The sequence below is a fragment of the Dasypus novemcinctus genome, chromosome 1 (assembly GCF_030445035.2).
Source record: "Dasypus novemcinctus isolate mDasNov1 chromosome 1, mDasNov1.1.hap2, whole genome shotgun sequence".
Classification (NCBI taxonomy): Eukaryota; Metazoa; Chordata; class Mammalia; order Cingulata; family Dasypodidae; genus Dasypus; species Dasypus novemcinctus.
Window position 1 is genome coordinate 154,681,168 of NC_080673.1, and position 25,699 is coordinate 154,706,866.

A 25,699-nucleotide genomic window follows, 5' to 3' on the forward strand; every position below is an offset into this window, starting at 1 on the left:
TCAATATCACAGAAATCAGAGCTCATGGTTTAAAAAAAAAACTCTAGAAGACCATTCAAAAATTGATGTCTACTTGGGCCTTGCGGGGAGTGATGGGAAGCTGGCCCCCATGATGCTCTTCTACCCTGACTGTGGCAATGGGGTCTTATAATGTGAAGAACAGACACCACCCTTTCACTTAACCAAGCTTCTGAGTTTCATAATGAGAATGGACACCACCATTTTGCTTCACTGAGTTTATGGGTTTCATAATGAGAAGAAAGGACACCACCATTTCGCTTCACTGAGCTTATGGGGAAGGCAACACAGAACTTGAATAAATAATGGACAAAGAGAAACATGAGAGAGGAACCAAGGATGGAACCAGGGGGCTTGCAGCTTCTGGAACTGAGAGCTTCGACCCTAGTTTCTGCATCATATTTATTAGGAACTCCAAAGCAGCTGTTCCTTATCAGCACAGCAATGTTTACAATAATTGGGGATAAGTGCAATAAATAGGGAACAGGCATTTATTTTTACAATGGACATCGAATAAAACAAGTAGATGACTTGGGAAGTGTAATTGCAGTGAAAGAAAGAGATGCTTTCTACATTTATGGAGGACACAAAGAAAAGAATTGTATGTAAATCAGAAGATAATGAAATACAACCCTCTCTTTGTGCCAAATTCTACTTTTAGTGGTCAAGAATATCCTATTGAAGCAATGAAGTATGAAAACCAGCTTCAACCAGTTGGATGGGCCTGCGCAGAAGCAGCCCCTTGCTGTTCTCACTTCAACTTGCTTAATTAACACAGTAAATTTCCCACCCAGGAGTGGAGTTATCTGACCAATTCTTGATCATACAATGTATGTGCAAGCATGATTTCCTGAACATACTAATCATACAATTATATAACCAACTATGTGTGCTCATCCATGTGCATAAAAACTAATGTGTAATCAAAGCAAATGCTAAGTAGTAACTTGGGTATTTAAGCAAAAATAAAACTGTAGTACAGGGAGTCGGGTCTGAGTCACTTTAGACTGGCCTTGGCTTCTTACCTCTGCAGACAAAAAATGTGTTTGCCTAACTCTCATGTTGAAGATTTCTTCATGCCATCTCTGGTTATCCATAAAGGCCCTGCCTTGAGGTCTAACAATTCTAATATTGACAAATTACTTGAATTTGCTTTTTTTTTGGTGCTAATTTGTAAATTTAGCATGTTTTTATATGTTTATTGGTCATTTTTATACCTTTCATGAGTTTCATATTTTCTTTGCCATTTTTTTCGATTGTGTGTTTGATCCTTTTCTGATGAATTCATAAAAACTCTTGACGTATTAAGGTACTAACCCTATAAAGTATAAAATTGCTATATAGTTTTAGTGTTTAGGTAGCTCTCTCCTCCTTTAATTTGTAAGCCCCAAATTAAAAACTTTTTAAAAACTTTTTAAAAAAAAATTGATGTCACCTTATTATCAATGCACCAACAAAAATAAGAATCCTAGTGAAAATACTAGCACAGTCAAAAAACATACTCTAAATTCCTATAAATAAAGAAATGTTACAGCAAATATAGCATTTTGTGAGAATGAAAGAGTTTAAGATAGTTTGCTAAAGGGGGTAGAAAAGGGGTTTAATTTACTTAGTTATGGAGGCAAGGACACAGTGAGGGAGTACCAAACAAATACAGCCCGTGGCCAAACTGAGCTAAGAGCAAGAACTGGGGATGAATGGGCACTCAACTTCCTATGACTTGTAGTATTCAGCTGTTGTTATTTGGTGGCAAAAAAATAATGGTAAAACTCACAAAAGAATTGATACAACATCTATGTAGTGTTAATTGTGTAATTCTAATTGTGTCTGAGCTTAGTCATAACAGACACCAGAGTTTTAGCAAAACATATTTTATACTTAAATATTTTAGTATAACCTGCCTTTATTTATTTAGAGAAATGATCAAAAAAGAGAAAAGTGATATGCTGCTCTTTGGTTCCTGGGAATGCAAGTCTTAAAGCATGTTACTAAGTCTGTTCATTCAGATTTCAACACTGAATTCTCATTCATGTTCTCAGTAATAAAATGAATGAAAAACATGCAGTGACTATATTATTCCTTATATCAAGAGGTTTTTTAAAAAACATAATTTACTAGCTAAATTTGCTATTTTAAACAAAATTTGTGGTTGCTATCTTTCATTTATGCACAGTTTTGGGATTAAAATCAACCCTGGCTCTGATAAACTATTCTTAATTTTAAGAATACCAACAAAGAATCGTGTATGTGTAGACATTTTAAATATATTTTAGCAAGCCACAAAACAGGTTGACAAAGTTATACTTTAGCATATGTGGTAAATGGAAGTATACATTAATAATGTGTATGAATAGAATTAATCACAGAAAATAATAAAATATGATATTAAAACATTTTATCTTCCAAATCTTTTCCCTATTCCCCAAGAGATAATTATACTTTAATATAGAGTTTCAGAAAATGTACAAAAGTTGATGGTTGGGCAATGACAAGTGAGGGTTACTGCTGGTTTGGGGTGTTGGATGTGAGGGGCGTCCAGGACAGGGACCACCTGGGGCAGGCTCCTAGGAAGTGTGTGAATGTTTGTCTTGACATATTGTGTTATATCAGTGGGTGGAGACCTACATAATGATTGGCAAGGTGGTGGACTCCCATCCTGGGGAGGACTGCTGCTCAAATAGAGGGACAGGAGTCTCTAGGGAGCATGGGCGGTGCACAATAGGGGAGGACAAACCAGTGTGTCAAGCCGTCAGTGTTGTTGCAAGTAACTATGAATCTTGTCCTTCAAGGAGTGAAGCCTGGTGGAGAGCTAGATGAAACAGGGCATTTTGGGGCAATGGAAGTATTCTACATGACCTTGCTATGACGCCATGTTGAATTGCATCAAAGTTTATGAAAGTGTATGGTCCAAAATATAAACCATAATGTAAACCATTAAAAAAAAAAGCAATGGTTGATGTTTTTTGTTTTTCTCTTAGCTTAATTTAAACCAAAAGCCTTTTTCTCTTTTTTAAAAACCAGATAAAAGAACAAGAAAGCCTAATAGCCTTTCTTTCTTGAAAAACCACTTTTCATATTTCAAAAAGTTGCTACATATTATGCAGTTCTAATATAAAATAACCTTTGTTGTTATTGCTTTTAAATGTGTCGCAGAGTCTTCTTTTCCCTTTACCTTCAGACATATATGTCACCTAGACATAAATGAAAGATGCTTTTTTTTAAAAGAAATGTTTATAATAAAATTACAAAAAAAGGTAAAGACCCTGTAGCAGTTTGATATGATATAGTTATGAGCTCCAGAAATATTGGATTATGTTTGTAATCTGGTCTGTACCTGAGCATGATTAAGTTATGACTAGGGCTTTGATTGGGCCATGTCATTAGGGTGTTGAGTCCCCACCCCCTTGGTGGGTGGGCACTCACAGATTAAAGGCATGGCAAAGGACAGAGTTGAGGATTTTCTGATGTTAGAGTTTTGATGTTGGAATTTGATGCTGAAGCCTTATGCTGGAGCCCCTGGAATTAAGAGGAAAGAGAAGCAAGCCCTGGGAAAAGAGGACCTGAGCCAGGAGAAGACACAGGAATAGAGACAGCTCCTTAGACATGGCAGAAACGCCAGGAAGAGAGACAGAGCCTTTCACCTGATAGTCTACAGCTGATCTTGTGGAGAGAGGCAAAGCCTAGAGAGCCTCATAGTCTACAGTTGACCTTGTGGAGAAAACAGAGGAGCTGAGCCCAGAGGAACCTGGGAAGCCTGAACCCTCGCAGACGTCAGCATTCATCTTGCTCCAATACGTGAAAATAGACTTTGGTGAGGGAAGTAACTTATGCTTTATGGCCTGGTATTTTGCATCGGCACCCCTTTGGCTAACTAATGCAGACCGCTACCCCTTTGTGTGCCCCACTCTGCTCCTATCTGTTTCACTGTTGTCCCCCAGGCATAATGGAAAGATGCATTTTTTTTAAGGAAGTGTTTTTAATAAAAGTTACAAAAAAGGTAAAGACCCCTACCCATTTGTCTGCCCCACTCTGCTCCTATCTGTCCCACTGTTGCCAGGGTTACACTGGGAGGCTCCTTTTCTCCCGGGGCTTGATGACTTTGTTTTTGTAGCTGGGGCTGTCGTGTTCCTTCTGGTGTCATTTCCTGGCCATATGCCACTTCCTGGTCCCCTCAGTGTTATCACCAGATCTAATTTGTAACCTACTGAGAGAACAGAGAGAAATAAGTGTCCTCTCCCTGCCTCTTCCTTGTGGTCTCTCTATGCCTCTCTTCAGTTTCTTTGTCTCTTTCACCCTTGCCCCTCTTCTATCAGGTCTGATGAAAAATTGCTGACAGTGGCTTTGGAGTTAAGCTGTGAGAACTGTTGATTTAAATTCTAGGAAAATAAAACCAGTTGATTACTTAAAAAATAAAATAAAATCTACCATGTAAATCTACCTGACTAGCCTTTTCTTTTGTTTTAATAATATTAGGTATGAAAAATATTCTGTCCTTTAGTTTTCAATACCTGGTTCTACTTGCTTGCTGTTTTAGTTGATATGAACTAAGTTGTAAGTTACTCAAGTTGTTGGTATCACTACAGCACGTTTGGTAGTCAATTAGTTTATTTGTATTTGTTTTCTGTAAGCTTGTGATTAAGCTTAAAAGTTTGAAAATTGTCACTAGACCATATTTTAAAGCATCCATGTTAAGCACTTTTTAATTTAAATTCCAATTAGCATGTTAATTTTTAGAAAACAAGCCTACTGGTCCTAATGAAGGACCAGAAGAGAGCAGCAATGGTTGATGAATGAATGCTAAATTCAAACATAGTGTTCAGTTTGCATTTCTTTTAAGTAATTAATGTACACATTCACTCCTTTACATCATGTGCTTTATAAAGAAAGGTGGCATTATGTAAATAGGCTGACTGAATATGATTTTAACTAGGAAATGCTAACAGGATAAAGTTCAAGTATGTTTTTTGAATTCAAAGTTGAAGACACTGCTACCTTTAAAATAAATGTCTATATCTTCCTTTTACAATAGGAATCTAAACTGACCCTCTGATGACTTTCTCTGATGTTTTCCATTTCCTATAGTTTTTCTAAAGGATAGTTATGTCATGAATGAATTATATAATTTAAGCCCAATTCCTCCTTCTTTGGATGAGTAGATGTTGCAGTGTTAGTTTTCTTTTTTTTTTAAAGATTTATTTATTTATTTCATTTGTTTCTCTCCCCTTCCCCTCCACAGTTGTCTGCTCTCTGTGTCCATTCACTGTGTGTTCTTCTGTGACTGCTTCTATCCTTATCAGCAGCACTGGGAATCTGTGTTTCTTTTTGTTGAGTCATCTTGCTGTGTCAGCTCTCCGTGTGTGCAGCGCCATTCTTGGGCAGGCTGCACTTTCTTTTGTGCTGGGCGGCTCTCCTTACGGGGCACACTCCTTGTGTGTGGGGCTCCCCTACGTGGGGAACACCCCTGCGTGGCAGGGCACTCCTTGCACGCATCAGCACTACGCATGGGCCAGCTCCCCTTGGGTGGAGGAGGCCCGGGGTTTGAACCGCGGACCTCCCATGTGGTAGGTGGACGCCCTATCTATTGGGTCAAGTCCGCTTCCCCAGAGTTAGTTTTCAATATCATATTGAACTTTCATGTTTTCAAGATGCTTTGTATTTTTCTTTGGCAGTACTTATAACAATCATGATTAAGAAATATTTGCATAATTGTTTGATGAATATCTCTCTTGATTAGGCTCTATGTATGCAGGAATCACACTGAACATCTCCTATGGTACAGTGTATAAATAAATGAATGAAGCTTGTGGCAGCTTAGATTTGTACCCATGTTATGTGAAAGTTTGTTTTCAAATATTTAATGTTATAGGTGTAAGAAGGTATCATTGCATAAAAATGTTAATCATTTGCACAAAAAGTCCCTATACCCTAAATGATCCACTAATGATATGAAAGAGCTTGAACTAATTAGGGAAACATCAGGAGTCTTTGTCTTCTTTATTTGTTGGCCATGAAGAAAGGAATTTTTGTCTGTTTTGTTTACACATTTTATTCTAGCAACAAGAATAGTGCCTAGCACAGAAATATATATTGAATCAATGAATTGATAAATGTTAATGAGAACTATAACTCAATTTAAAAAAATTAAAAATGAGCAAAAGATTTGGACAAATGCTTCCCCCCCAAAAAAAGTATAGGAATGGCAAATATATACAAAATCATTAGTCATGAGAAAAATGCACATTAACCCACAATGAGAGAGGAGCAGATGTAGCTCAGTGGTTGAGCACCTACTTCCTATGTATGAGATTCTGGTTTCAATACTCAGTACCTCCTAAAAAATAAAAATTAAAAAAATTTTTTAAAAAACCTACAAGGAGACATCACTGAACACCTATTAAAATGGTTAAAATCAAAATTACTGACAGTACTAAGTACTGATGGTGGTGAGAGGCAACTGGAAATCTCATATGTTGCTGGTGGGAGTGTAAAATGGAAAGGCCACTTTGGAAATCAATTTGGTAGTTTTTAGAAAGTTAAACATACACTTAACATACAAAACCGCTGCCAGAAATTTACCCAAGAAAAATGAAAATATGTATATACATACCCATATATACACATGTACATGAATGTTTGTGGAGGTTTTATTAATAATTTCTAAAAATTGGGGAAAAAGCAAATGGCCTTTAATTTTGGTAAACAGATAAATAAATGGCTAAATAAACTATGGTACAGATATACAATGGAATATTATTCAGCAATAAGAAAGTAACAAACTATGGATACAAGCAACAACATGGATTAATCTCAAATGCATTATGCTCAGGAAACAAGTCTGACTCGAAAGACTACATATTGTATGTTTATAATTCTTTGACATTCTGGAAAGGCAAATCCATGGAGACAGAGATCAGATAAACACAGATAAGTGTTTACCAAGGGCTGGGAGTCGGGGGAGAGGGCTGACTACAAAGAGGGTCAGGAGAACGTTTTGAATGATAGAAATGTTCCATCTCTTGATTGTGACTTTGGTTACCCAACTATGTGCATTTGTCAAAATTCATAGAACTGTACACCAAAAAGTGTGAACTTTACTGTATATAAATTATGCCATAATCTAACTTCAACCAACCAAGCAAAAAAGTTGATAAGGCTCTTCTGCATTAGTACTTGAATAAGCAAATTGTAGGCTTGCTGCTTTGAGAATAGATTGAAACCATGCTTTACCAAGGGACCAAAGAAAGTAATGAGACTCACCTCCCTCTTATCATCTCTATTCTTTGTCTTTTGATGTCTACCCTGATAAACTAGTAATAAGGAACTTCAAAATTCTTAATTTCTTTAAAAACTTTAATAAGATAAATAATAATTACAGGATTATAAGTTTCTTCTGTCAAGGTCTTTATATATTATGATACTTAACAAAAAAAGTTTGAGTAATATCTGCCCTTTAACACTGTGTAAGATAGGGGTTCCTAACCAGGGGTCCATGGGCCCCAAGGGTCTGTGGAAAGATTTTGGGTGGTCTGTGAGCTTGAATTAAAAATTCAAAAAAACATTCTTGTGGGAATGTTTGGTGCCAGTGTGACATATTCATGAAATAATATGGTTTAGTGTGGACTTAGTAAGGGGTCCATGGAACAAAAAAGGTTAAGAAGCCCTGCTGTAAGACATTAAGCAATTCGTGTCCACTAGTGGGGTTAATAGATGCAGCATTTGCCTGGTGAGTTGCAATGAGAATCATAAGAGGGTGATGTTTGGGAAAACACTGTGTTAACTACAAAGTGTCAAACAAATGAAGGTGGTTTCACTGCCAGTTATTAACAAACCTGGGTGTAACAAGCAAACAAACAAACAAACTTGGATTTCAGGTACAGGAGATCAGTCTGCAAACACGGGCAAGTGCATGAGTGAGACATGTGGGAAAGATTTACTTAACTAGCCTTTAACATGCATCTGTGTTTTGCCCCATTGCCTTCCTTTTGCCCAACAGGAAGAATCTGTCATATTCAAGATCTTTGTGAATAGCACTGTTGAATGAAGGAATGAAATTTGACGAATAGGAGAGTAAGAAATGATTAATCCAAGTACTGCCATAAGCAAAAAAATTGGACTTTGAGGCTCTGAAAGAGCAAATCTTCAAAAGATTTTTTTTTTGGGAGGTGGGGCAGAAACAATTTCTAGTCTTTTATAAGATGGATTCTCTTGTTCTAAATCTAGGTGACCATTGTAATAAATGTGCTCTGTTACCCATATCAAACCCTTTCTTCGGGTATCTTATCTTTTTAATGTTTTTGCCACCCCAGTTCTCCAAATATTTTTGTTCCATGGAGCAGTCATCTTATTTTTCCTCATGAATATTGTCTTGAATCCACTGATATTAATGCTAAAAATTTAGCCATAGACATAATAGATTTATCTTTTTATTTTATATATACACACAAATGTGATTAGAAATCTTGCCTTTTTGCCTCTTAGATTGCTATGTCATATGTCATGGAGAGATACTGCATATTGAGTGCAACAGAAATTATTTATTTGGGTGACTTTATTTGAAAATGTATTTGAAGAGCATTACAAAATTATAAAATGAATTCTGCTAGTGATATGACCTTGGCCAGATCCCTTAACATCTGTTTCCTTACTAGCACACTGTAAGTATTATCATCAACTTTGCTTTTCTCATCAAATTGCTGTAAGAATCACAATAGCTTAGAAAACTTGCAGTCAACTCTGAAGTTCTGTGCAAATGTAAGTCAGTGGATATTATTACTCATTATTTTTACCTCTCCCAGAAGAGGGTACACTGATAAACTATCATGTTTTTCAGGGAGAGTCACGCCGGGGCAGCTCACATCATATATTCAGCTCTTCAGGAACAATTTCAAAGCTCTAGTGAATCATTGTGGTGTCCTACAGCTTGGGCTGGCCACAGTTCAAACTCTGAAACATCCGCAGACTGCCAAATGGGACAACTTTCTGGCTTTTGAAAGGCTCCTTCTCCAGGTATGTTGGGCTATTAATGATAAAAGTTTAGACTTCCATGGAAAAACTTGGATATATATTGTAATAGTAAATTGTATACTTGACATATGCCGTGAGTCATTGCCTAAAGTTAAAATTCAAGTAGAATACTTTTTCTACACTTGGTTTTTTGTTTGGTTTGGTTTGGTTATGACAGTGACAGCTTTGGCTTTTCACTCAATACTAAGGATGTGTTTTGAAGCGTTTGGCTAACCTTTGAAAACTTCCTGTCAGTTTTATGTCATGTGGACCTTTCTTTATCTTTATGCCATCTTCATCTATTTTATCCTTGCTACTTTTCCTGGAATACTACAGCTATTTACATTTCTTCTGACACTACCTGTTGCTAATAAACGTTAAACAAATGATAACTTGTGGCTTAAAATAAAAGATGAAGGGACATGAACTCCATTTGTAATTTTTATCAAGAGACTTGTTTGTCTGAAAATGGGAGGATTGCATCCAGCATCCAGGTGGAATCTGAGCCTCCTCTTGACATAAAGGTGCAATGGACACAACCAATCCAGTGTCCACATAGAAGAGGTGGCATTGGATTGGGAAAAGTGGACATAATGGACAAAGGGTATGGGGAAAGGCAGGAAGAGATGAGAGGTGGAGGCGTCTTCGGGACATGGAGCTGCCCTGGATGGTGCTTCAGAGGTAATCACCGGACATTGTAAATCCTCACAGGGCCTACATGATGGAATAGAGGAGAGTATGGGCCATGATGTGAACCAATGTATATGAGGTGCAGAGGTGCCCAAAGATGTACTTACCAAATCCAATGGATGTGTCATGATGATGGGAACGAGTGTTGTTGGGGGGGGGAGAGGGGGGGTGGGGGGGTGGGGTTGAATGGGACCTCACATATATATTTTTAATGTAATATTATTACAAAGTCAATAAAAATAAATAAATAAATAAAAAAAAAAAAAAAAAAGAGACTTGTTTGTGGGGTAGGATCCTTTCATGATTGATGAAATACTTTCTTTATGTGAAACTTTAAAAAAATATGTAAAGTATAGTAGTTAAAATGTAAATTTTATTTACATCTATTACCACAGTAAATTAAAAAAGAAACCTCAGGAGGAAAATTATAAAATTTTCAAACTTGTATAAAATAATATGGACAATAGACTTACTTTAAATACTTATTTTAGATCCCTTTTCACTAAAGAAATGTCTAGAGATATAATTGAAGCATCCTTGGTATTCTACCCTTACCTGATCTGATTCTCCTTTTACTTGCCCTGAAGGTAATCACAAACTTGATTCCTTGTTTTTATATTTTTATTAAATATTAATTTTTGCATAAAGAGTATTATACTATGGGTTTTACTTTTTATGTAAATGAAAACATTCTGTAAATATTCCTAAACAACTTGCTTTTTCCTTGCAACATTCTAGTTTTGACAATCCACGTTCATTTGTGTAGATCTAGTTCATTCATTTAAACCATTCCATACTATTTGGTTGTATGAATACACAGCAATTTATTCGTGCAATCCATATTGATGTCTAGTTAGGCTGTTGTTGTTTTTTTTTTCCCGTATGTGTGCATGTGATTAGAAAAGTTTTTTCTTATTAATTTCATTGAGTATCCTGGAATATGTCTTCTGGTATACATGTGAAAGAGCTTCTCTAAGGTATAGACCTTAAAGAGGATTATTAGGTTATTGACTATGCATATTTTTGAGTCTACTAAATAACACTAAATTGATCACCAATGAATCAATCTAGTTGGATCTTCTATAAGTAATAGATGATGGTTTTGTTTGCCAATATACTTTCCGGCACTCAGTATTATCAAATCTAAACAATTATTGATAGTGAGTCAATGCTATCTCTGTATTAATTTGCTGTACTCTGACTATTGATAAGGGTGAGCATCTTTTATTGCATTTATTAGCTATGAATTGCTCGTTCTTATCCTTTGTCCTTTTTTAAAATCTATTAGATAACAGAAAAGCTATTTTTATGTATATTTTATGCATTTTATGTATTAGAATACATAAAAAATTATAACATGAAAATACTTCTCTAAGACTGGTTTGTCATTTAACTTTGATAACTGTGTATTTGGTTATAGAAAAAATTTTAAATTTTAATATGATCAGTTTAATCAATAAGTTTTTGTGGTCTCTGCTTATTAGTGTTTTATATTAGTAATCCTTTTCTACCCCTATGTTTTAAATATATGGTAATCTATTTTCCACTAAAAATTTTTATTTTTGACATTTCCACTTTTAATCTAACTAGGATTTATTTTTGTTTATGATGTGTTTAGGGTCTAATTTTCTTTTCTTCTGCATGGATAGACTATACTCCCCAAACCATTTACGGAATGTTACATTGTACTGTAGATTATTTATCCAACAGTTATTTTTCTCTTATGTTGGCAGAGGATCAATTTTGTTCCACTGTTTGCCTGAATAATGTTTCGGAGGAACAAACATAATTAGTCTGTGGCTGCCTTGGTATTCTCATTTCCCTACCTAGCTTCTCAAGCTTAGCAGTTCTAGCCAATGAAAGGACAAAGGAAGTATGGTAGAGGTGCTGCTAGGAAAGATTTTCTTCAGCCCTGATAGAAAGATACATAATAAAGAAAAAAAGCTCTTTCGTCTGCCTCTTGCTGTGTTTTTGACACTTTGAGCGTTTTGCAATAATGAGGGAGTTCACTGATACCCCCAAAATGACAGAAAAGTATGAAGAACCTGAATCTTTAAAGATGACCTTGAGCCATACCTCAGAATATTTTTTCTTTTTTTTAAAGATTTATTTATTTATTTATTTCTCTTCCCTTCCTCACCCCCCCCCCCCCCGGGGTTTGCACCGCGGACCTCCCATGTGGTAGGCGGACGCCCTATCCACTAGGCCAAGTCTGCTTCCCACATTTTACTTTTAAGCAACTGATAATTCCTTTCTTATACTAATTGTTTCAGAAAATAGAAAAAAATGGGACTCATGATAACTGATTTTATGAAACTACTATAACTTTTGTTCCAAAAATATAGACAATGGCAGTTCAATAAAGAAAAAATATCAGCTAATCTTACTGTGAGCATAAATAATAGCAAACATATCCTGCAATTTTTGTGGGTGTGTCTATATGTATACCCAAGTTGAACTTATCCCAGGGATACAGTAATGATTATTTAACATTTTAAAAAAATTATAAATACAATTCACCACACAGACTAAGGGAGAAAAACTACATTGTTATTTTTAAAATTATACTGTGAACCATAGTTTTTAGTTTACATTAGAGTTCACTGTTTCTATATGTGTAGTCATTTGGCTTTTTTTTTTTTTTAAAACAAATCAATTTTATTGCTACATATTAATAAAGCATACAATTTATCCAAAGTATGTAGTCAATGGTATTTGGTATAAACACATAGTTGTGCATCACTTCAGTCATTATTAAAGCATTTTCATTATTTTAATAATAATTATAATAAACAAAATCAGACAAACAAAATTTCTCACCTCTCAATCTCTCTGTTTCCCCTGCTGTACATAGCTGCTATTTCTGGCTATTCTTGCACAATTATTTGGTTATTAAGTAGTTTTACTGAGATATATTCACATACCGTATACTTTACCCAATGGTTTAATGTATAATCATTGGCTTTATTTTTAAGCTGTTAAAAAGTCCTTTATTATAAAATTGTAAAATAAATAGAAAAATCAATTGAAAGAAATTACAAATTTTAAATGAGAGTGCGAGGTGAGGTTAGATTTAATATAATCAATTATAAAAAATAGCATAGCAATAAACATTTATAAATATGAATAATCAAAAAATAATCCAAACAATAGAAATTGATTATAACATACTTCCTATTTTTATATTATAGCTCTAACTATTGGACATAATAATATCTAAGAATGAAATAAATTATTGATTTTGTTATTTAATTTCCATTTAGGCCATAATTCTTTCCAGATAATCAAATTCCTATTTGAAAATCTTCATATCTTGTTGGAATGAATTACAGCACATAACAGTTTGCTAACTCATAATTTTATGAGGCAGAAAACCTCAAAATCTTGTTCAATAGTAGTCATGCCAAATCATTATTGATCCAGACAGATTATTTTAATTAAAGAGTATGAATAAGAAAGGGTTAAAGAAAAATGAAGTATCCAAGAATGTATCTCTTCTCCAGCCCTCAATTAAAAACAAGTGTTTATTTTGTGTATAAAAAATTACAAAATACTGATCACAGGAACAATTTGCCAGTTGCACTGAGTAATTACTGTTCATATACAAAAATGTTGTTCTTTTATATTTATCTGGTCTACTCCAGCTCTTTTTTGGTTACTATTTACATGGAATATCTTTTTTTAAACCTTTCACTTTTAACCTTGTTGCGTCCTTAAGTCTGCGGTGGATCTCTTGTAAACAGCATATAGATGGCTCATGTTTTTTGTTTTTTTTAATCCATTCTATCAGCCTTTGTCTTTTGATTGGGGAGTTGAGCCCATTAACATTCAGTGTCATTACTGTAAAGGCCTTACTTACTTCATCCATTTTATCCTTTGGCTCTCTGTGGTTATATCATTCTATTTTCTGTCTTCTTATCCTTTAGTTTACCCTTCCAAATAATCTTCATTTCTAAACTCTTCTCTAAACCTCTCACTCTTGTTTTTTCCTTTTCAGGCTCTGGCACCTCCTTTAATATCTCTTGCAAATCTTGTCTTTTGGTAACATATTCTATCAGATTTATATATATATATATTTATTTTTTTTTAATAGATTCTTTAAATTTACTTTTTAAAGATACATAGATCATACAAAATGTTACATTAAAAAATGTAAGAAGATCCAATATACCCCCACTCCCTACCCCCCCTCCTCCCATATCACCAAACTCTTTTATCAGTGTGGCACATTCATTGCATTTGATGAATACATTTTGGAGCACTGCTACACAGCATGGATTATAGATTACATTGTAGTTTACACTCTCTCCCAGTCCATTCAGTGGGTTATGGCAGGCTATATAATGTCCTGCATCTCTCCCTGCAATATCATTCTGGACAACTCCAAGTCCTGACAGTGCCCCCATATCATACCTCATCTTCCCTCTCCCTGCCTTCAGCAACTCCTATGGCCACTGTATCCATATCAGTGATACAGTTTCTTCCATTGTTAGAGTCACAATAATTCTATAGTAGAATTCCAGTAAGTCCACTCTAATCCATATTTTATTCCTCCACCCTGAGGACTCTGGGATGGCAGTGTCCACTCTGCCCTTGAGAGGGGCCTTAGCTCCCACATGGCTGATGGATGGAATTCTCCCGTGTGCAGTTGTAGACTATCTTGGTTCACTGATGTGATGTTTGACTATCCCCACCTCCCTGTTAGCTGACCTGCACAAGTCCAATGAATGGGAGAGTTGGTGCTGCAACTCCACTGAGGCTCAGGGCCCAGCTGGCACACAGTCATTCTAGAGATTCAAGTCTCCCGAGCATGCACCAACCCCAGTGCCAACCACAGGTTCAGTAAAAGTGACAGAAGAGGCATATGTAGAGAGGTCACATCTGAGCCCAGCTCCACCACACTCAGGAGCACAAATTCCAAAGTAGGGCCCACTGGTAAGCCACTGAAGTCCAGAGTCATCTATCATGACCGTGGGACCTGGGTATCTCCATAGCCCTCAGAACACCAGCACTTGGGCTTGTATCTACTTTGGCTGTCTCTGAGATCCTGAGACGTGCATAAGCACAACCCCTCTGATGATCTCCCGACTCACTTTGAAGTCTCTTCGCCATGTAAACTCATTTGTCTTTACCATTTCCCCCTTTTATTCAATGTCTTTTTCTAGTTGCATCACCAGCTAGTGCTTGGTAGTAATCCCTTGGCGCCAAGGAGGCTCATCTTCAGGAGTCATGTCCCATGCTGGGGAGAAGGTAATGCATTTATATGCTGAGTTTGGCTTAGAGAGTGGACACATTTGAGAAACATGGAGGCTCTGAAGAGGTAACTCTTAGGCACCCTATTCTATCAGTTTTTGTCTCTGAGACACCTACCATTCAGAATGACAAATATCAGGGATAAAGAGAGGATTCTGAAAGCAGCAAGAGAAAACACAAAGCATCACATAAAGGGAACATCAGTAAGATTAAGTGCTGACCTCTCATCAGAAATCATGAAGGAGAGATATATCATGAAGTGGTATGATGTATTTAAGGTACTGAAAGAGATAAACTGCCAACCAGAAACTGTATCTGGCAAAGCTGTCCTTCAAAAGTGAGGGTGAATTCAAAGTCTTCACAGAAGAAAACTGATTCTAGTTTCCCTTTCCGTGGAGGTGTTTCAGTCTTGACTTTCTCTCTTCCTGTGTTGAATCTCCATATAGGAGATTCAAAGTGGGCTCTGCTGGTTGAACTCACTGAAGAAAAGCACCCTGACTTCCCCTTCCTTTTTCCTTGAAAAAGCTGACAGGGAAGAAGATGTCTGCTCTCCTCTTAGTTGGCTGCGGTGAGCTTGGTGTTCTACCCCAGCTTAATATCTTGGGGAGCCCCTCCTGGCCTCCATAGGGGCTTGGTAACTTACGTTTGGCATTTCAGATTCTTCATCTCTCTGTCCCTCATCCTCCTGGGAGTTGTGTAGTACTGTTTTGGTCTGCTGATCCCCAAAGCAGATCCCTTGGACAGCTTTTGGCTCTTTCTCCATTATTTTTGTGAGAATATTCAGCTCTGTTTGCTAGTCTGTTGACATGCTCCCACAATCCTCCCTATGGCTTTTTAAACATGTTTATTCTGATAACATATAACATAACCTAAAATTTTGCCTTTTAACAGTATTCAAATATATAATTCAGTGGTCTTAGTTACATTTACAAAGTTGTCCTACCATCACTGTCATCCATTACCACAAAGGTCTGTTTCCATGTGTTGGAGCAAGATGGCTGTTGACATCTGTGAGGGTTCAGTCTTCCTGGGTTCCTCCCTTCCAGGGTCTTGCTTCTCTCTGGTTTCAGGGTTCCTCTCTTCCTGGGGCTTGCTTCTCTTTCCTCTGAGAGCTTAGTTCCTGGACCTCCAGCTTAAGTCTTCAGCATGAATCTCCAACATCAAAACTCCAACATCAAAAGCCCTCATATCAAAAGGTCCAACTCTGTCATTTGCCATGACTTTAATCTGACCATGACCAAAGGGTCCTAATGACGTGGCCCAATCAAAGCCCTAATCATAACTCAGTCATGCCCAGTAACAGACCAGATTACAAACATAATCCAATGTCTGTTTTTGGAATTCATAACTATATCAAACTGCTACAAACAGTATGCAAATATCTGAATACCTGTTTTCAACTCTTTTGTGTATATATCTAGAAGTACAATTTCAGGATCATATGGTAATTCTATACTTAACTTTCTGAGGAACCATCAAACTGTCTTCCACAACTATACCATTTACATTCCCACCAGCAAGGAATGAGTCTTCCTATCTCTCTACATCTTACTCAACATTTGTTATTTTCCTTTTTTTTAAAGTGACCATTCTAGTGGGTGAATGGTATCTCATTGTGGTTTTAATTTGCATTTCCCCAATAACTAATGATGTTGAGCACCTTTTCATGAGCTTGTTGACCATTTGTATATCTTCTTTGAAGAAAGATGTCTGCTCAAATCTTTTCCTCATTTTTAAATTGAGTTGTTTGTCTTTTTGTTGCATATGTTTTTGTTTTTTTTAAAATATTTATTCCAATCCTCCTCATTGTCTGCATTATGTGTTCTTCTCTTTAGACATCACTGGGAACCGATACTGGGACCTTCTGGAGTGAGAGACGGGTGCACAGTCTTTTGTGCCACCTCAGCTCCCTGGTCTGTTGCATCTCTTATTCTGTCCTCTGTGTCTCTTTTTGTTGCATCATCTTGCTGCACCAGCTCTCCGCTGGGGCTAACACTCCTGCACAGGCCAGCACTCTTGTGCAAGCCAGCACTTTTCTTGGGCCAGCTCTCCATTCAGGCCACTTGCTTTTACCAGGAGGCCCTGGGAATTGAACCGTGGACCTCCCCTATGGTAGATAGGAGCCCAATTGCTTAAGCCAAATCTGCCCCCCCCCTTTTTTAAGCATTTATTTTTATTTATTTCTCCCCCTGCCCTCGCCCCCCCATTTTTTGCACTCACTATCCACTTGTCTTCTTTTTAGGAGGCATCAGGAACCGAACCTGGGACCTACCATGTGCGAGGGAGGTGCCTAATCACTTGAACCACCTCCACTCCCGTTAATTTTTATAAATGTTCCATATGTGCTCTCAAGGAATGTTTATTCTATTGTTTACAGACAGTGACCTAAATCCCTTAGCTCATTTTAATCATTGAGGTGTATCAAATTTACAGTTACCTTCATTCTTAATCTCTTTCACATATTAACTTCCAACAGAGGAGTTTTTATTAGTTACTCTGAATATTTATTTCTCTGTTTGCCTCTATCTATCTACCTATCTGTGTTCCATCTACCATCCATCTATATTTATCTGTGCATGTATGCATGTATCTACCTATCTAAACCATGAGTGCATACAAATATCACAATTCTTTTCCAGTACTACAGGGTTCATTCTAGTTTTCTCACTTTTCATATATTTAACTCTCTTCTCTAACAGTGAGAAATCTTAATTATTTGATTAAGCCCCCTCTATGTGAGCATTCTTGCACTACAGCTATTATCCCCTCTTGGGGATCTCCTCCCCATTTCACTAGGGCTCTATCTGCCTCCTATACCCCCACATAAGTGTTCTCTTTCACTTCATACCAAGGTGCCTCTGCTGAAACCCCCTGACATGGGTAATCTCCTCACCCTGCTGAAGCTCGGGTACCTTGCCATGTGATATACTTGCCTCTGCCTTGTGCTTAGGTGCTTTCTTTTACACTCTGTATTAGTCCACCAAAAGGGATGCTGAGGCAAAGTACCAGAAATCTGTTGGCTTTTATAATAGGTACTTATTTAGGGTAAAAGTTTACAGTTACAAGGCCTAAAGAGTCCAACTCAAAGTTCCTTTCTCACCAGTCATTTGCCATGTGTTGAAGCAAGATGGTTGCCAATGTCTCTGAGGGTTCAGCCTTCCTCTCTCTCAGCTACAGGCTCACATAGGGCTTATTTCTTTCTGTCATCTCCCCCTGGTGCTCCAGGATCAAAGTTTTCTCTCTGCGGTGTCTACTGAGTGCTCTCTCTTCCCTGCATCTTCTGTGTGTCTTCTTGAGTGAGTGTATCTTTCTGTCAGCCCACCAAGGGTACAGGGGCTCAACTCTGAGTCATGGTTTACTGATGTGGTCAAACCAAAACCTTAATCTTAACAGGTAATTTAATCAAAGTCACCTCTGATGAACCTAATACAATCAAAGGGTATCATGCCCAGAGGAACAGACCAGCTTGCAAACATATCCTTGTAGTAGTAGTCAGCCAGAGGTGTACTGGTGCAAAATACCAAAAATCTGTTGGCTTTTATAAAGGGTATTTGTTTGGAGGAGAAGCTTACAGTTACCAGGCCATAAAGCATAACTTACTTCCCTCACCAAAGTCTTTTGCCACATGTTGGAGCAAGGCGGCTGCCAACATCTACCAGGGTTCAGTCTTCCTGGGTTCCTTCTTCCTGGGGCTTGCCTCTCTCTGGCTCAGCTGCTCATTCTCTGGTCTCTGCAGCTCCTCTCTCTTTCTGGGGCCTTCTCTGTCTCCTCATGACCAAGCTCCTCTGTGTGCTTATTTCCCAGGGCTCCAGCTCAAAACTCCAACCTCCCTTCTTTGTGGTGTGGTTTCTCTGTGAGTCCCTGCCCACCAAGGAGGTGGCGATGCAAGTCAATCAAAGCCTTAATCATTATTTAATCATGCAAAAATAAAACCTCTGAATCCAATAGACTCTAATATGCCCAGAGGAAAAGACCAGTTTACAAACATAATCCACTATTTCTTTTTGGAATTCAACAATAATATCAAACTGCTACAATCCTTATCTCTTTTGGGGGTTTGGAAATAATCCCAAAGTGCCACACCCTCTCAGGATCAATCACTCCATGCTGAGCTCTCATTGTCACTCCCATGGGCATAGATGCTTTCCTCACTCTTCTTAGTCACTGATACCCCATGTGAGGCCACTGCCATTGCCACTCCCCTGTTTTGGCACTCTCACCACCCTACTCAGGCACTTACACTCTGAAGTAGATGATTGTTGCCCCCAACCTCCGTGTGGATGTTTATCTGGCGAATTATTTAGGGCTGCTGCTGTGCTCCCGCCAAAACAGATGCCTTCTTCACTCTGCTTGGGCCCTGGTGCTGTGTAAGCACCTTCCTTACTTTGTTCAGATTCTGATCTCCTGTACAAGATTTCCTTCACCATCCCTTTAAAGTGTAATAGTGCATGCTAGGCCCTACCATCGCCTGTGTTCAGATGCCCTCCTAACCCCAACTTGGCTCTGAATCTCTATTAGGCCACTCTCTTCACCTTCTTGGGCTTAGATAACCTGATCTAGACCACTGTTTGCTACTTCCCTCCCTCTCACCTGCAACCTATCTTGCTGTTACCCACTGCTGGATATTCTCTAAGGTAAATCTCTAACTCCAAAATCTAACAAAAGTGTTTTGAAAGAAGCCTATACAGCAGTTTCCTCCCAAGGATGATAATCTTTCAGAATTACAAGAAGTTCATGAAAAAAAACTTAACATGATATTAATTCTAAGCCATTGCATATTAATAATTAAATCTGAGAATCATTTGTTCCACATTAAACTGCCTCAGCTGTGACCATGGTACTTGGTTTGGTTCTTTTAGCAACTGGAAAATAAATTTAAAGACTGGGAAAACAAGTGAACATTTAAACTACTAAAACCCTACTTATAATCGTACATCATGCTGGCTAACACTGTGTTCGCAGTCATAAATGTCCTCACAAGTTAGTGTTTTAGCATAGGCAAACTTATAAACTGGTCATCATAATTGCCCTTTGTTTATGAAGATGCTTATTTTATACAATAAACATTCATCCATTAGTATAGCAAGTCATAATATATGTTCAGCTGTCTCTTTTACAGACTTAGCTTTGAAAGACAAGCATTTGAGTCTGTTTTGAGCATGAAGACAACTTCTAGCTTTTCCTGAAGAGCTTGAGAGCCACCAGGATGCAAATCTCAGCCAGCGTTGAGAGTTGTTTATTTCTTTGGAGACTCATTTCCACCACTTTCTACCAGCCCTCCATCAGTGAAACCTCAATGCTGAGTTTATGACCTAAGTGGCATTATAGACAACCTTGGCTAAAGAAAAAGAAATTGGCCTTGGAAATCTCCTGCAATTAAAAATAGATTACTGTGGGGAGGAGGGGAGAAGGAAGAGTGTATATGTGGTGGATATGTTTGTAAATGTAATCAAGTAATTGAATTAATTAAAATTAATTTAAAAAATTGGTTACTGCATTTCTCCTTATTGCCATCTCTTGCTCAGGTGGTTGTGGTGATCTAACTACTAGTAAACAATAGTCTTAGTACTATTCATAAGAGTTATATTTGACCCAGCCTCCTGAAAATGACAAGTTTAAGAGTTCAGATTAAAGAGATAACATGTTATATGCACAAAAGAGTAACTTTCAGATTTGGGGGAACATCTAGTATTTAGTACTAGCAGTGAGTACATTTTTTTAAAAACAGGGGAGATAAAGTACCTTTGTAATTCCTTTTTATCTTCCTATCTCCAAGGTCCAATATCACAGTCAGTGTGTTTTAGGCATTCAGTACATGTGTACTAATTAATAAATCTGTCTGTTTTAAATTTAAATGTTTTAGGAAGTGGATATGGCTCAACTGATAGAGCATCCACCTACCATATAGGGGGTCCAGAGTTCGAACCCAGGGCCTCCTGGCCCATGTGATGAGCTGGCCCACACACAGTGCTGTTGCATGAAAGGAGTGCCGTGTCATGCAGGGATGCCCCCGTGCAGGGTGTCCCACACGCAAGGAGTGCACCCTGCAAGGAGATCCACCCTGTGCAAAGAAAGCGCAGCCCGCCCAGGAGTGGCACTGCACACACGGAAAACTAATGCAGCAAGATGATTCAACAAAAAGAGAGACACAGATTCCTGGTGCTGCAGAGAATGCATATGGACACAGAAGAACACACAGAGAATGGACACAAGAGAGCAGACAATGGGAGAGAAATTTTTTAAAAATTTAAATGTTTTTAAAAAAAACTAGCTTAACCTGAACATGGATACATTTATGATCCTATTAATGAATGTGTCTACTTGTAAAAGTAAGTGTGCTTTTTTCTAATCCAAGTACAAATTTTTTAATTTAATGGTAGAATATAAAAAAACTCTTTTTTTAAAAAAATGTAGTGAGAAAGTTTTCCTTAGTTTCCTCATCTAAATAGGGAATAAGTTCTTACCTCCTAGTGTTACTGTCAGAATTGAATGGATATATAGGTACATCACTTAATACAATTGCTTGTCTCGATAAATAATAATTATTTCTATTTATTCTTTGGTTGATGCAAAAATATTACAAATTTCAACTTAAGCGAGGGATGCCTTTGGTATATTCTTACCTAGATTTTATTTCCCTAAATTAAAATATATTAAGAAACAATGAAACCATGACTTAGGAAAATGTCCCCTTATTTTATAGTGTTTGATATAATAACTGTCTCAGTTTCCTAGGGCTGTTGTAACAAAGTACCACAAACTGAATGGCTTAAAAGAACAGACATTTATTGTCTCACAGTTCTGGGGGCTAGAAGCTCTAAATCTGTAGGGGAGAATCCTTCCTGGCCTCTCCATAGCTGCTCATGCCTGCCAGCAAACCTTGGGCTTGGTGTCTTCAGTTCTCCCCGTGTGTCCTTTTCACTGGGCATTCTCTCCTCCTCTGCCTCTGCTCCCCTTTTATAAGGACACCAGCCATGTTGGATTAGGGCCTACCCCAAACCATTTTGGCCTCATCTTAACTAACAGCGTCTTCAAAGATCCTATTTCCAAATAAGGGCACATACCAAAGGGTAGAACTTGGATGTTTCTTTTGGGGAGACAAATTTCAACCCAGATCAATAATGTTTAATAGTGTTTTCCTTAAATCCCAATGTTTCTTTAATATATAGATGATATTTTTATGTTGTCATGAAGAAAAATCTTTCATTGACCATAATTTATTGTGGTTGTAAAACAATAGCAAACCATGTAGCGAAAGGAACAGCTGTGTTTATACTTCCTAAAAAGTACTTTATAAATATGTAAGGATCATCCAACTTCAGTTATTTCTTTAGGCAGAATATACATTTATAAGTTTTTAAAAATCCAACTTGGAAACTGATTTTTAAATACCATATTGTTGAATTTTAAAGCCACTCAAGATAATCCAAGTAAAATATTACCATAGTTTTAGATTTTATCTGTCATTGCAATGAAAAATAGGCATTGCCTATTTTATTAGGTAATTTTGTTAGTCACCAAAGTAATTTTTAATAGGTAAATTAGTTTTTTAATGATATACTAAATTTCAAAATATTGCTGTAGTTAACCAAGTTTATATGTTAAATAACTATGTTTGCTAGTCTTATAAACAAAATTGTATCTTACTTTCTCAGTGTCCTCTTGTTTCCATTAGCTCCCAAACCATATGGCTTGGTTTGGAAATATAATGACTCATTTCAGAGGCATTCCTGACTTTGCTAACACCCTGGGAGTTCCTATTTTATAATATCTGTTCTCATCCCTTTATAAAGTTAGGATCGAGCTTTTCGGGAAAGAAGAAAGTTCTACCACTCTGCTTCTCTGCAGGCAAGGGACTGACTTGATATTAAGAGTAGTTGAGCACTGTGGTGTGTTGCCTCTTCTCCTAAGTGATGGCCTCGTTCTTAAAATCTAGGTGAATAAAATCTAGGTGAGAATATACAAAAGGCATTACTCACATAATACAAGTACCAGTGGTATCATCTGGAAAAAGAGTGAAGGAAGAGGCAGATGAAGGTGATTCCAAGATCAGACCTGAGGGTTGTTTACAGATTTGGAAAAGACTCGATAAGATTTTTCCCAAGAAGGAAACTTGTGGCTCTTGGTTTTCACGATATTACGTAAAAAATGACAGAAGCAAATATTAGAGAACAACTTTTCTCCATTCCTGGTTTCCATGAAGAGGGGTATTCCTCAGCACGCTCTTGGCCTCTTTCTGACCTTTTGCTCCCTTCTGTCCTAGGGAAGGGAATGTTTTATCTGGTTGGTAAATTTGAGAAAATTGAACGGGCCCAACTCTGCCTCTTGTCTTTTAGGATGAGCCCTGCCTGCAGTGAGTGCTATGCTGCTCAGCTCCTGCAGGGTCAGTATCCTGGCTTGAAATTGGGGAGTGTCCCCCATCTCCCCAAATTCCATGTCCATGTCCCTGTCATGTCCCTGTGGAACTTCTGTATGTCATCTTATTTGGAAATATGGTCTTTACAGAGGTATTTAGTTAAGATAAGGTGATCTTAGGGTGGCTCCTAGTCCAATAACTGGTGTCCTTAAAAGCAGAGAAAATAGATACAGAGTCAGAAGGAAGATGGCCACGTGAAGACGGAGGCAGAGAATGGAGTTCTGCTGCCTCAAGCCAGGACTGGCAGCAACCTCCAGAAGCTAGAAGAGGCAAGCAAGGATTCTTAAGTCTTTGGAGGGAGCAAACACCTTCATTTCAGACTCCTAGCCTCCAGAACTGTGGGAGAATTTATTTCTGTTGTGTAAGCCACCAAATTTGTGTACCTTTTTACAGCAGCCCTAGGAAAGTAATGTAGTCAGAATTTGACCTTGTTATGGGGCAGCCCTTTGCTCTTTCCCCACTCTTCTTACTCTTTAGAGCAAGGGGGTTATAGGGAGCATGCGCTCAGCCCTTCACGGCCAGGCACTATGGTCTCCTTTTTCATCGGTGTCTTGCCCTGGTCTGGCTTGCCTTGACCTGGAAGATAAGGCTGCCTGATTCTGGAGCTCCGTGTTGAAAAGCCACTCAGCTCACAGACCTAGCCTCCCACCAGCCATTCTCGCCACTGTCAGTTACTTCTAATTTGTTGAGAACCAGGACTGGGAAGAGGGGTGCTATTTTTTTGGTAACTCCCTTGGAAAGCTCAAGAGTAATCAGCTGTTGTTGTAAATGAATGTCTTAAATCTTTTGGGAGAAGAGTTAATTTGGGATTTATAAGTTATCTCTCTGGACATTTGTAGTTAACAGTGTAAAAAGGAGAGGTTGGAATCAGGGAGATAGTGATTTAATGCAGGCAGTTTTTCTTTTTTGAGGATTGTATTGCAAATAGTGAAAGTCATTTTCCATTCTGAAAATAAAAAGCAGATTTGGTCAAAAGAATATTAACATTTCAAATTGACTCTCAAATACACATTTTTTTTTTCATATTCAACATTTCTGGAATTGAGATGTGTCCTAAAACCAATAGCATATTTTCTGTTTAATTGCAGTACTTTTATAGACCAATGATGTGTGTTATCGTCAATGGTTTCTTAGAGCCAATGAAATGGAGTTTTGAAGATAGGAGGTGGATGACTTGGGCCTGACTTGGTTTCTTCCTGACTCTGCTGTGTTGGCAATGCCAGTGGGGTAAAGGGGCATTTGAATGGCTGGTTACTTTCAATGGCTATGTGTGTGACTTGGGGTATTCAGCTCACTGTAGAACCTCTTGTAAGTTAATGAGGTGGTCTTTTGTCAGGGAACTTTGGAACTATTGGAATATGCTGTGAATACAGTGTAATTATTTAAGTGTTTCTGAACTTTCCTCCAGTTTGCTTTGTGACAAAAATGCTTTGGGGATGATCTCTTAGGTTGGCATTGTAAACTCTTAGATCAGGAAGATTTTAATGAGTAGGTTACTGAAAGCTCAAGCATACCTTGACTTATCTTGGCCCTTAGGGAGATACAGGTTGTGCAGTATTTTCAATATAAAAATAGTGCCTTTAAATTTTTGAAAGTTGCGACATATTATGCTGGTTGAAATATGACCATAATTAGCATTTTAAAGGAATAGAAATGTATAATTCTTTCGTACTTGAATTTGCTTATTTTTTACCTGCTGAATATATAACTCATTTTGATAAAAAAATATGTAAGACCTTTCATTCACAGTTACTGATTACTTATTTTGAATTAAAATTTTGTTAGAATATAACTGAAATTAGTTAATTTATTTAAGAAGTCTACACACCAAGAAGCATTATTTAGAACAAGTGAAGAAAAATAACTTTTGAATACAAAGGCTTTGCTGTGTCTCTCAATTTCATTAACCATTTGTGTTTTCTTCTCGCTATAGATTGTTCCAGGCCTTCTTTCTTCATGGCTTTGGAGTGTCCCACATTATCCTTAGCTGTTAAATAATAGCTCCAGCATTAGTGTTATGGCTCTCCCTTACCTGACCACGTACACTAAGACATATACACACTCCCTTACCACACGTAACAGGCTTAAGTAAAGAAAACTAGAGCTGAGGCAACTTGAATTCTGACAAATAGGATGCTTTAGGGCTTTTACAGTTGCTAGTCCCTCTGACTGGAAAGCTCTCTTCTCAGTTCTTTGCATAGCCCCCATCAAATCTCAATGACATCTCCTCAGGACAGTATTTCCTGAGTACCTTTCTGTGTCACTCTATTTATATTTGCTTTTTTACATATTCATTATCTCTCTGTCTTAGATTATAAG

At 37.5% G+C, this 25,699-nt stretch overlaps 1 protein-coding gene across 2 annotated transcripts in view; it reads left to right on the forward strand.

Moving 5' to 3' along the window:
- Positions 1 to 25,699, forward strand: part of SCFD2 (sec1 family domain containing 2) — a 502,615-nt gene that overhangs the window by 108,093 nt on the left and 368,823 nt on the right. For both annotated transcript variants that reach the window (XM_004460622.3, XM_023589439.3), the window contains exon 4: positions 8,849 to 9,024. In XM_004460622.3, coding sequence (XP_004460679.1) covers positions 8,849 to 9,024 — 176 coding nt within the window. The remainder of the gene's footprint in view (positions 1 to 8,848; positions 9,025 to 25,699) is intronic.